General features: G+C 43.0%; 1 protein-coding gene across 1 annotated transcript in view; it reads right to left on the reverse strand.

The window, feature by feature from the left end:
- The window catches only part of MAP3K9 (mitogen-activated protein kinase kinase kinase 9), a 95,419-nt gene extending 86,195 nt beyond the window's left edge, over positions 1-9,224 (reverse strand). The window contains exon 1 of the mRNA XM_030215348.1: positions 8,727-9,224. Within this exon, the coding sequence (XP_030071208.1) occupies positions 8,727-9,126 (400 nt within the window). The 5' untranslated portion in view covers positions 9,127-9,224. The remainder of the gene's footprint in view (positions 1-8,726) is intronic.
- Between the last annotated feature and the right edge of the window lie 4,509 nt (positions 9,225-13,733).

Genomic DNA, 13,733 nt, shown 5'->3' on the forward strand with positions numbered 1-13,733 from the left:
CCCGCCAGCCGACGTCCTCTCCCGTAGAACGCAGCGGCACTGGCAGAGAAAAGTCTTCTTCCTTGTATGCTGACGTCAACATGCAGGACATCAGCATGCAAGGAAGAAGACTTTTCTCTGCCAGTGCCGCTGCGTTCTACGGGAGAGGACGTCGGCTGGCGGGGAGTGGGGTCCCCTGCCAGCAAAACGGAAGGTAGGCAGCGGCGGGTTCGCCGGGAGGGGGGGTCCCCACTGAAATCTACGGGGGCCCAGGCCTCCTCAGGCCCCACGTAGCTACGCCACTGATTCTGTGTCCCCTCCTCCTCTTCCCACTAGCAAGAAGAACAGCAACAGGCTGTACATCAGGCCATGTCGGGATTCCCTTACCTCTCTACCAAATGATGAAATTACCTCCCGAAATTCATCAGATCAGAACCTAATTATTTGATATTCCAGAAATGCCTTAAAAGCTTCTGTTTAAGCAATTTCTCACAGATGATCATAATTATTTTAAACCCCCAATTGTACAATTATTCCAGTTCTATTCTAATTGTTATTATTATATATGGATGACTATAAATTGCTACCTTTTTGCACCTAGCATTCGTTTCCATATTACATATTGTAATACTCAATCCTCATTTACTTTATTACTACTTAATGTAAACTATCCCACATCACTTTTTGTACAATTACAGTAAGTTGTTAGGCACACTGAACCTGATCTAGTGGGATAATGCGGGGTATAAATTAAATAAATGTCTTCCTCTTCTGCTGACCTGGGCCCCACTGCTTATTTCAACCACAAGAGACTCCAGATAGCTGAGTGGTTCAAAGGAACGGTCAGGCCTATGCCAGCAAAGGAGGATGACGCAGCCGCTTGATGTTCTTGCCATGTGATTGGGTGAGGACAGGGAAGACTGGAGGGTGTAGGCCATGGGCAGAATGGGAAGGCAAGAGTGCACCTAAGAAAGCTAAAAGTTTAGGGAACTGCTGGAGCAAAATGAAGAAAGCTCAAAAATGTGTGCCATGAAGGGGAACCCAGAGAACATTGGGACAGTGTGTCACCAGGGAAGGATAAGGGTGGGGGCTGTGTATAGGGAGCCTCTACGAAATTTGGAGGTGGTGTGCTGCAGGGGGGACCCAGCGCAAGCTAGTGTTATGTGCTGTAGTAGTGGAATAGGGTACAGAAAAAGCTGGAAGGTTTGTGCTATGGAAGAAGGCTCAGAGCAAGTTGGGGGTTATGTGCTGGGGAAGGACAGAGCAAAGTTGCATGTCATGGGGGAGACCTTGGGAACAGAGAGACAGCTAAGAGGTGGGGAAATCACTGCAGAGGGCAAAGAGAAAGAAAAGGTGAACAGAATGGGAAGGGAATAAAGCAGAAGAGTGAAATCTAAAATGTGTGCTCCCGGAAGAAGGGGCAAAAAGTAGTTCTGGGCAAAAGAGCTAGGGAGGATGGAACCTGAGAGTTATATTGTTGATGAAAAAAATAGGTAGGGGAATTGTCAGAGGAGGAGGAGTTCTGCACACACACACACAAAATATGCTGAATTTTACAGTATTCTTAAATACTGTATAGATTTCTTACAGGCATAACTGATACAAGTTGCCAAAAATAAGTATTTATTAGGATTTATTTACCACCTTTTTGAAGGAATTCACTCAAGGCGGTGTACAGTAAGAATTGATCAAACATGAGCAATAGACAATTAGAGTAGTAAAAATATTCAAAAGCAATACAAAGTATGGCATGGTATACTATTTACAATATCAACACAATATGTAATAGTACATTATAATTGATAGCGAAGGGTACACACTGGAAACCTAGGTTGATGCCAGTCCTAGATCCAATGTGTTCCTTACACAGCAGCAACAGCCAATTGATGGGATTTTGATTACAGATGACTCAGTTCTTGAAATTTCTCTTCTCTCAGTCTGGAGCATGAATATGGTTACCAAGAGGATCCGTGCCATTTAACAGTGAATACCTCAAGTGTAGCACTATAGCCATAGAACGCACTATAGCAATCATTGACTTGTGTAGGTTTCACAAGCTCAATGAAGAACTAGATCTTAATCAAAAATGTGATCACACTTCTGTGAACCTCTCTGTTCCCTCCAGGTACAGTTATAAAACTGATTTAATACTCCCTAGAAAAGCTTGTTGATATCAGCTATACAATAATTTTAACTTATGAAACACGATAACAGAATGCAAACTATAACAGCATGAATAGGACTTTTTTTCAGCTGTACACACTGGTTATCATTTTTTCCTGCCTTCAGAACAAGTGTCCTATCCACCCCATTACATTTCACTTGACACCTGTGACCCTCAGATTCAGAACAGCCACCTTCCAGGTAGAGCTATTCTGGATCACATGGCTACATACTGGCTGAAAAAAAACACCCCAGTTACCCTGCCTCCTAAACAGTACCAACCTTTTTTCCTAGAAAAAAAAAAAAAAGCACTGAAATAATTATACGAAAAATATAACAATGGTCCAAGGGGCCGATTTACTAAAGCTTCTCGCTCATTTGGGGGATCATTTATTAACACTTAACAGTTTGGGGTTAAAATAATGTGCATTAAGAGCATTAGTGGGTGTTATCCGTTAGTAAATTATCACCTCCTTGTATTTATGGGATAGGAGGAGAATAAGTTTTAAATTTAAATACTTTAATTTTCTATATTAAAAAGTAAGTATAAGGAGTTTTGTTCTAATTGGTTTTCATATAACAAGTTAATGCTTTTCACATACAGACCAATTTTTAAAAGCCTGTACAGATGCAAAGTACTTGTGCTCTACTTATTTGCAGCCAGTATTCAAACAGAAATTAGCTAGATAGCTGTTCTGAAAATTAGCAGGGGCATTTTCAAAAGAGAAGGGCACCCATCTTCCAACACAAATCCGGAGATGGGCATCCTTCTCTCAGGGTCGCCCAAATCGGCATAATCGAAAGCCGATTTTGGGTGCCCTCAACTGCAGTCCGTCGCGGGGACGACCAAAGTTCTCAGGGGGGTGTCGGAGGCATAGCGAAGGCGGGACTGGGGTGTGCTTAAGAGATGGGCATCCTCGGCCGATAATGGAAAAAAGAAGGGCGTCCCTGACGAGCATTTGGTCGACTTGGTCCATTTGTTTTCACGACCAAGCCTCAAAAAGGTGCCCAAACTGACCAGATGACCACTGGAGAGAATCGGGAATGACCTCCCCTTACTCCTCCAGTGGTCACCAACCCCCTCCCACCCTAAAAAAAAAAAAAAATTAAAATTTTTTTCCCAGCCTCAAATGTCATACCAGCTCCATGATAGCAGTATGCAGGTCCCTGGAGCAGTTTAATGGGTGCAGTGCACTTCAGGCAGGCAGACCCAGGCCTATCCCCCCCCTTACCTGTTACACTTGTGCTGGTAAATGTGAGCCCTTCAAACCCACGGTACCCACATGTATGTGCCTCCCTTCACCCCTTAGGGCTATGGTAGTGGTGTACAGTTGTGGGGAGTGGGTTTGGGGGTGGGTTTGGGGGGCTCAGCACCAAAGGTAAGGGAGCTATGCACCTGGGAGCAATTTGTGAAGTCCACTGCAGTGCCCCCTAGGGTGCCCGGTTGGTGTCCTGGCATGTGAGGGGGACCAGTGCACTATGAATGCTGGCTCCTCCCATGGCCAAATGCCTTGGATTTGGTCGTTTTTTAGATGGGCGGCGTCAGTTTCCATTATTGCCGAAAACCGGGGACGACCATCTCTAAGGTCGATCATCTCAACATTTAAGTCAACCATCTCTAACAAATGTGACATCTGATAATGGGCAACATAGGCAGGATCTGGATTCTGTACCTCTAAACTTTTTTCTTTTGAAGGTGGGACTTAAGAGCAGGCCCCAGCAGTTTCCTCCAGCTCCTTTTAGGTCTCCAACTCCAATGTCTTTCCTTTTGTTTCTGCCCCATTTACATGTTGATTTTATTTCCCCTTTATCTTTCTCCACCGGTTGTCCATGTCTTGATACTGTGTGAGTGCTTGTGTTTTCCTATCAAAGAAATGGAGTTCCTTTTTTACCTTTTTCTTCTGTTTGCAGTATGTACCCCGCTTAGTCTTGCTTGGTCAGTTTAAGCATCAATAAACTATTAAAACTATAATGCAACTGAGGCTGGCATCAGGAACCATGAACCTTCATGAAATTTAACTCATTTTATATATCTTCCTTGATCACCCACTATTGACCAAAACCCTGTAATTAAAGACCAAGTCCAGGCATTAGATATAATAATTGCAGAGCCAAGGGGTTCTGCATTCTGCTTTCAAAGAATTCCCAACCCCAGCTCTCCCAGAAAGCAGAAAACCTGACTCATGGACTGATGCAGAAAGTTGCGCAGCTTCTACCACAAACTTAATTCCGTATGATGGAGAAAGCAAATGGCATGCATATTTTAGGCACATGGAACTTGCATGCATATCAGACTACAGGATGTATGTGCACAAAGGTTTTATGGTAAGTGCTGCATTTTGTGTGCACATCTAGAAGAAATTCAAGTGCCAGCACACACTGCAGCTGTTCTGTGAGTAAATACTGGCCTCCCAAAAATGTCTTGCAAATAAAGTTTTTGCAAGGCTGATATGTGCAGGAGGACAGGCGCAGATGTATGCTGGCACTTTCATTTTTGTTCAGACATGTGCATATGAGCCCTTATCTCCCACTGTCTTTTAGAGTCAGAGGCACTTGCTCCAGTCACCAAAAAAAGGCAAAACTGGATTTTAAAACCCCAAAATAGGCATTAAATGCTCTTCCAACTCTCAATGCTGCCCTGAACCTGTGAAAAAAAATTATCACGTTGTGCATGCATCAAAGGCACTGTTTCCTTCAGAATACAATTATCATACACTTCAATGCAATGTGCAGTAGAGGCTGATCGAATTTGAGTTATGGCACCGAAACAAGCCCAAAATCTTTTTCTGTCCGGTTCTGGTAGAAAGGTAGATTTAGAATAAGCTCCTTAAGAATTAGCTTCTCTGTGCAGTTATAATGTCATCTGTCTCTCAGAGTATGGTGCAAAGTCAGTCACTGTAAAAGTACCATGGTTTAGTTTCATTACCTGTGGTCCATATAAAGCTGCAGTTTCGGCTGAAACTAAAAGAAAATCAGTTTCCATCAGTCTCTAGCCTGTCTAGCCTGCAGACATGTGTTCCACCTGAGTTAACACCTGCACTCAACTCCTCTCTGCATTACTTGGCCAGTAACTGCATGGTGAGGCTCATGGTAACTTTCCGCATCAGCCCCTCAGGAATGCAACCCACACAGAGCCACCAAGACAGTCTTCTCAAATATTCATAAAAGCCAGAGGAAAACATTAAGTTCAAGAACATGAACACCCACTAAACAATAGTCAAATCTCATTTCTTAACAATAGATATTCAGAAAAATCTGCAGTTTAACTTATTTCCTTCTTGAGGCCAAACCCACTATGAATTAAATGGCAAATCCCAATGTAAAGAAAATAACTCTCACATGGAAGGGATGCTTAAAACACAATCATTACTCAGACTGTTTCTTTCTCTGAACAAGTAGTTAATAAGTGTGAAATGTGGATGCAAATCTAGCTATTTTGGATAACCAGTTTTCAGGGGTGCAGTCTCAGAAAGGCACATTACAAGCTTCTTCTGTCTTCTTTATAAAGGACTTTAATGTTATTCATTCCAGATTGGAATCTATGGAGAAAGTTAGAAGAGCTTACAACTCACTTTTTTAAGTTTTCCTTCAATTTACCTACTTTCTCCTAAGATTCCTCTTTGGAAGTACCACAAGATATTAGGTTTGATGAATTCTGAGACTATTAAAATGAATAACTGCTACTATTTACCACATAAGAAAAACGTGGTTGACCAGCAGACTGATCAATTAGAAGCCTCAGGTGTAGACCTGATGGCTTTCTTAGAGGACACAAGATATTATCTCTACTCGTGCTACTCTGCTGATCACATTTTATAACATGAATGATTAAAATAAGCCTTCAAAACCAAAGTTTATTAAGAAAGATGAAAATTTTTGCTTGGACAAAATCAATTATTTCCTGAAGTTTTCAGAGCAATTCAGTTAAGGAATAAGGCCTTTTTAAGCCTGAAGCCTTGAGTACTCTGGGAGCTTTCTTTTTCTTAAGTATCCTTGTAAATTTTTTATTCACCTACCAGGGGAAAGAATATATTTTTTGGGAATCATTACAATTAGAGGTTCTCTTAGAGATCATGACAAGCAATCATATTAGATGAGTTCAATTCATAATTTAAGGCATCGCTGTATTTGACATTTTTTCTTGTTTTTTTTTTCCTTGTATACTTTAGGTAACTTTCTCCCTGATAATGTGGGTGAGTTGGAATGTCTCATCTGAGAGAAATTTTTTTATATAATTGGTTGTTCCTATTCTCTTTTTCTATGTGAATGGAAATATATTTGACAACCTTCAATAATATATATATATATATATATATATATATATATATACTAGTAAAAAAGGCCCGTTTCTGACACAAATGAAACGGGCGCTAGCAAGGTTTTCCTCGGAGTGTGTATGTTTGGGAGAGTGAATGTGAGAGTGACTGTGTGAGAGTCAGAGTGAAAGTGTGAGTGTGTGTGTGTGAGAGAGTGAGTCTGGGTGTGAGTATGTTTGTGAGAGAGTGTGTGTGTGAGAATGAGAGTGTGTGCAAGTGTGTATGTGAGTGTGCGAGAGAGAGAGTGTGTGTGAGACACAGATTCTCTGTGAGAGTGAGTGAGTGACTGTGTGGCACATAGAGAGTGAATGTGATACAGTGTGAGACAGAGTGTGTGAGAGTGAGAGTCAGAAAGACATTGTATATGAGAGAGAGAGTGTGAGCCTTGCCCTCCCAATCCATGCCCATCTGTCCCCTGCCCCTTCCATTCATCCTTTTCCAGCAATTCCCCTCTCTCCCTGAGCCCTGCCCTCTCAATCCATGCCCATCCATGCTCCTCTGTCACCTGCCCCCTCCATTCATCCCTATCCAGCAATTCCCCTCTCTCCCTGAGCCTTGTCCTGCAATCCATATCCATCCATGCCCATCTGTCCCCTCCATTCATCCCTATCCAGCAATTCCCCTCTCTCCCTGAGCCCTGCCCTCCCAATCCATACCCATCCATGCTCCTCTGTCCCCTGCCCCCTCCATTCATCCCTTTCCAGCAATTCCCCTCTCTCCCTGCCATCCCAATCCATGCCCATCTGTCCCCTGCCCCCTCCATTCATCCTTTTCCAGCAATTCCCCTCTCTCCCTTCCATGACCCCCCCTCGCATCCATGCTCCTCTCTCTCTCATGTCCCAGCCTGGCCCGCCCTCTTCTCCCCCCCCCCCTTCGCATCCATGCTGTCGTTTCTCCCCTGCCCTCCCGCTCCCATTGTTCAACTTTACTGCCCACCCTCTTCTCTCCCAACATCCCTTTTTTTTTTTTTCTTTTTAAATTTACCTCAGTGGTGGTTCTGGCAGCGCAGCGTCAGGGAAGGAGGTGGCGCTCCCGACGTCTAGCCTTCCCTTCGCTGTGTTCCACCTTCTTCTGACGTCATCCTTGACGTCAGAAGAAGGCGGAACACAGCGAAGGGAAGGCTAGAGACGTCGGGAGCGCCGCCTCCTTCCCTGACGCTGCGCTTTGTTTGGTTTTTTTTCCGCCCTCGACGTCATGACGTTTGCCCTCGACGTCATGACGTTTGACGCAAGGGCGGGGCAGAGACTGGCTTCACACCATGAATCCACGAACCCTACAGGGAGTGTTTGAGTGGCTTCAGAACGTTGTCTTCAGAACGTTCACGGTGCTTTTTATTATATTAGATATATATATATATATATATATAAGGAAAAAATTATTTATAACTATAGAAGTCCCACATTAAACAAAAAAAAACCACTTGAAATAAACTCTGGTACTTTTCTTTAGTGATCTATACTCAAAAGAACAAACCGACATTGAAGATGAAACTACAAAACATTAACTCAGTAAACTGGTAAGTGTGGTGTTTCTGTTGCTTCCAGGAAGAGTGTAACAATCAGACCAGCAGGGGGCGGGAGTAAACAAAAATAAACAATAAGTAGCAATGGGGTGAGCATGGTGGGGAGCACAGGCAGGCCCCCCCACCCCCCAAGACTGCAGGTACTAATACTAAATTGGTGCCCCTCCACATCCTCACTCTTTGCGCCCCTCTCCCCCCCGTAAGTATAAAGACTACACCGATGAATATATAGCCTTTGATACGAAAATTTTAAACTAATAATTTTTGTGTAACTGCCTTCAAGATACTTTTATTATTAAAAAGAATACAAAATAATAATCCAATTAGAAGCGTAGCCAAATCAGATAAGTACCTTCAGTGCATGCATCCAATACAGTATCAAGGGGGGGGGGGGGGGGAAGGATGGTGGGACATAACGTTAAATCAATCACACCTGGACCAAAGGAAACTTCATTCATTCAGAAACCATTTTTACAGGTCTCCAGCGCAGAAAAAGAAATTAAACAGCATCTTTTGAAAGCATCCATAGCGAGGCACGTCCTACCATAGACAAATGGAAGAACGTATTTTGTGCATTTTCTTACTCCCCCTTCCTGCTCCATCAATCCCATTCCATATAGCTTCCTATCATCAGGCCTAGTTCTTTGCCTTTTAGAGACACGACCAACTATCCTCTCGCATATAAAAACAAAAAGACAAACATCCTCATGACAAAGCTTGTAAAACTAAGGGGCGAGCCGGCTTACAGTGAAAAGCAGGTGCGGGGCGGCCAGGCTGTTCCTCGGCATTATTATCGCTGCGGAGCTGACGGCACCAAGTCTCCGAGCTGCTCACGTAGTTACTGGGGAAGATGCCCACGCGCTCCTCGATCTGGCCTATCCACCAGCCCTCGTCGCCAGAGACCCGCGAGTCCCTGGACAACACCTCCACCACGTCGCCCGGCCGCAGGCTGAGCTCATCCTCGGCGCTCGCCTCGTAGTCGAACACCGCCGTCCAGAAGCGCGGGGGGTCCGGGCGGCCGCCCCCGGGGCTCTCGCTCCGCCAGCCCGCCGCCGCCGCGCCTTCCTTCTCCGCCGCTCCCCTTTTAGCAGGACTGCGAGCAGACCTGCTGCTGCTGGACTGGAAAAGAGATCGGAAAGGCTCCATAGAACCGCTCCATAAGGGGATTTCTGGGGGGATGGTTTTCTCATGCGTTAGTCACGTTAGAAGGATGCGGACTGTCCGCCGCTGGAAAACGAGCTGAAGGTGCAGAGAACAGCAGAAAGAATAGAGATGCTAAAAAAAAAAACCACTTCCAGGCTTTCACTGATTTATCCACTTTATGAAGCCGCGCGCAGCTACTGCTATTACCACCTGAAACCACACCGCTTCCTGCTCCAGGAAAAAAAAAAAAAGGTACCTCGCCGCTACTATTGGACACCTTTGCTCTAATCATCAGCGGAAGCGTTCGGGTCGGGATTGGAGAGAAGAGGGGACGTGACTTTTTAATCCCACCTCTTTTGCTATTAATTCGTCTCGTGTGACTCGAGCCTTGTCTGTTCTGGTTCTTACCGTTTTCTCCTTGGCGGTTGAAGAAAACTGCATTGCGTCCGAGGCGGTTGCTGTTGAGAGAACCAAAAACCTCTCCCTCTCTCTTCCTCCCCCCATCCCCTCCCTCTCTCTTCCTCCCCCCATCCCAAAATAACTGCATCACCTTCCTTAAGTTGGATAGAACCAAGGTGCCCTTGTAGAAAACTGCAGCTTAGGACCATGCCCTGATGGCTGAATATAGGGCTTCTAAGAGGAATATAAGAAAATTGTGCCTGCCAATACAGTAAACTAGCATAATGCAAATTTGAACCATACAAAAAAAAACTTGGCCACTAACCCCCAAATTCTATACATGATAACCAAGCTTTCTTGAATTCATACACAGTTTCAGACTTCAGAGATGCCAAGGGGATCCTGATTTTTGAGAGGGAGATTTTTTAGTACATGCCCCCAGCCCCACCCCAATCTGCATTGGCTCCACCCACTCTGCCTCATAGCTCCACCCCTTCAGTCACCTCAATTCCACTGCCATGCCAGAAAATATTTTATTTACACCAATGACAGCAGGGATGGTAAGAGGGTGTGTTTCAGTTCACTCTATTACACCTCTGTCCACCATCTATTCCCCCCAGGGACATACCCACAAGGGGGCCTTGGCTCCTCCCACTTTGAGCATAAACCCACCTATAATTGTGGCACTGATTGAATTACTGGTGAAGTTGCCCAAGCCCCACTAGCTGGTCCACTGCATGAGCCCCATAGTGTGCTATTTGAGCAGTGCTGCAGCAGTTGGCAGCTTGCTTCAGCCGCTAATGCTGGCCCTCCTGCATATGCTCAATTCTGGCACTTGAAAATGGAAAATAAGATGCTACCTTTTTATTGGACTAGCCTAATACCTTTTTCAATTAGCTTTCAGAGGCCAACATCACCTGCTTCAGGTCAGGTCAGGACAGTATACTGTTGCTATGGTATCTTCTGATCTGAGGAAGGAAGGTTTTGTCTCTGAAGGCTAATCAAAAATGTTTTAAAATCAGTCCAATATAAAGGTCTCACCTTATTTTCTATTTTGTGATTTATTTGCATTTATTAGCCTTTATTAACACAACTACCACATTACTTTATCCTAAATTTAAAATAAAATTATTTTCTGTACCTTTGTTGTCTGGCCATTTTTTTTTTCTAATTGTGTTGGTCCCAGTCTCTTGATTCTGCTTTCTTTCATCTTCTCTTCTCTCTCTTGCCAGGGTTTCCTGTCCATTTGTTATTTTTCTCTCCTTTTTCTTTGTTTACTTTAATTCATTTTTCTGCCTGTCCAGATTTAATTCATTCTTACGATCCAGCCTTTAATTTCTCTCTTTTTACTTCATCTGCTTTTGGCTTTTCATCTTTTCCTCACCCTTGTTCTCCCCATGCCCTTTCCTCTTATTCTCCAGTCTTTCCCTAACTCTATCTTCTCCCTATTTCCATCCAGCAGCTCACCTCTTTCTCTCCCCATCCTTCCAGAGTCTCCCCTCTTTCTCTTTGCATCCTTCTATACAGTGTCTCCTCTCTTTCCCTACCCTTCCATCCAGCATCTTCCCTCTTTCTCTCCCCATTTTCCACCCATCTCTCCTTATCCTTACACCCAGTGCCTCCTTCTGTCTCTCCCTTCTTCTATCCAGTTTCTCTCTATCTCTCTACCTTTTTCCGTTCAGCATTTCCCCTCTCTCTCCCCATCCTTCCAGTGCTTCTCCCTTTCTCTCACACCCTTCCATCCGTCTCCCCTCTTTCAGGATGAATGTTTCAACATCTTTGTCTTTCTGAACACCGTTATCCCCTCTATCCAAAAGTAAATATTCTCTGGGATTGTATTTGGCTCTCGTATATGCTGTTTGTACCACTCCTGAAGGGTAACCCCTGTCTTCTAGATCCCTTCTTAATTTTTTTGCTTGTGATTTAAAGTCTTTTAAGTCAGTGCAATTCGTCCTATATCTTAGAAACTGCAAGTAAGGTGGGGGAAATGGGCAATAGACTTGAAATGTAATTGAAGGCGGTGCAAGGCTTAATGTTTGCTAAGGCTTTTTCAATACCTTGCACTAGGGTAGACAGAGGGAGAGCATGTCAGAAGGGAAAAAAAATAAGAGGAGGGAAAAGAGTGCTGGTGAGATAAGAGAGAGGCATAGAGGGGCATTTTCAAAAGAACGTCAAAGTCAGAATTGTGACATCTTGCTCATAACATAATAAAAAAAAGTAAGTCTCACACCCACTTTTGAACGGGAAAAACATTTAATTTCCTGTTTTAAAACACACGAGAAGGATGTTCTTCTACTGAAGACATCCAAAATGAGCAGCCATTTTCTAAAATTAAATGTACAAAATAGAAATGCCAAAAAAGCAGGCACAAAAATATCCGTCTGGTATCATTTGTACAAATTTGGCCACACAGACATCCCTGCAGAGCAGAGGGGCAGCCTAGTGGTCAGTACAGTGGACTTTAAACAATGAGACACAGGTACAAGTTCCACCTTAGGAGCCCTCCAGGAACAGACATAAACTTACTGTATCTAATGGTACATCACTACAATAGTTATTATACTTGCAGATGTCATATAAATTCAGGTACAGTAAGTATTTCTATGTTACAGAAGGGCTCACATATTTGTACAGAAATAAATGTTAACGTGGGAGTTACACCTGGGTTCCATTATTCAAAGTCCACTGCGCTGACCACTAGGCTACTCCTCACAATTGCTTGCTGTTCTTTTGGGAATGGCCATAATACCAGAAGCTGTCATAGAGCCTGGTATCCATTGTCATTTTCACTTTTTAGGAAATTAAAATGAATCAATATGGGTACAACTAGGGCTAGATAGGATTAGGGAGGAAAGAAGAAGTTAAATGAATTGTGTGAATGGATAATGTTCAAATAGAACTTGTTTCCTGAAAGGCTAAATTGAAAACATTAGTTTTCAGTAGGTTTCTGCAGAACAGGTAATCCCTGTGCATTTAATTGTTTTTGGTAGAGGATTCCAGATTTTAGTACCGTGGTATGAAAAACTGGCATTGTGAATTGTTTTATAGATTCCTATACATTCCTACAAATAAGGAAATGCAGAATGTGATATTCTCTGGATGATAATACAGCATTACGTGAGGGTAATTCAATGAAATTGTCATATATGATGGTGTAGAACCATATAGAATTTGGTGAATAAAAACATAGAACTTGAAAGAAATTCTAACTTTTATTGGTAACCAGTGTAGGTTATATAGAAGAGGAGTTGCTTTGGCGAAGCAAGGTGATCTACATATGAGATGTGCAGCGGTATTTTGAGCAGTTCGTAATTTTTTGATAAGGCCACTTTTAATTCCTGCATAAATGGAGTTGCAGTAGTCAAATTTTGTTAGTACTAGGGATTGAACCAAAGTACGAAAAACTTATTTAGTGAAAAAAGGTTTTAATCTCTTTAGTTTTGTTTGTGCTTTTTCGTGCTGTCTCCAGAGTCTCTAATCACGGTCAGCACTACTTACACAATACAATTCCTCTCAATCGATATCTTAAGAGAACCAGACAACTGGTAGCACTATTTTAGACTGTAACCAAGACAAAAAGAGACCAAGGAAGCGCTTCCTGGGGTTAACACAGGTTTATTTAATTATCCAGAGATTAGGATAAAAAAATAAGAAAATATTCAAGTATAGTCTAGTATAGAAAAGAGGAGAAAAAACATGAAAGGACAATGGAAATGATCAGGTCAGGCTCTCCATCCCCTGGCATGGGGCAGAGTGCACTAGACACTGACCAACTTCTTATCTGGCAAAGACATAATATATAGAACTTTCTTTCCCTTACAGTACAAAAGAGCAAGAGAGAGGGGAGGGCTTCTCTCACTTCCTCAATTAGTATCCCACAGTCAGTCAGGATCTCTAGTATCAATAAAATACACAGCATCTGTTTATATTTCCTTTTGAAGATGCATTTGGTCTGCTGTCCAAGTGTCTTGGACATACATTTCTCAAACCTTTAATTAGTATTTTCTCCTATTCTGAAAGAGGAGACAAAAGTTAATTATTGTTTCCTTATAGAGTTGTTATAGAGGTGTTATGTTTCTCTTGTCAATAGAACTATTGCTTTTGACTCCAGGGACCAGGGAGATAGTGTTTGAATTGTTCTAGGCAGAGAAGGAAATAAGGTGTTACCTGATTGTGGTTGTAAAAAGGGTAATTCTGTATTGGATACTAGC

The sequence above is a fragment of the Microcaecilia unicolor genome, chromosome 9 (assembly GCF_901765095.1).
Source record: "Microcaecilia unicolor chromosome 9, aMicUni1.1, whole genome shotgun sequence".
Classification (NCBI taxonomy): domain Eukaryota; kingdom Metazoa; phylum Chordata; class Amphibia; order Gymnophiona; family Siphonopidae; genus Microcaecilia; species Microcaecilia unicolor.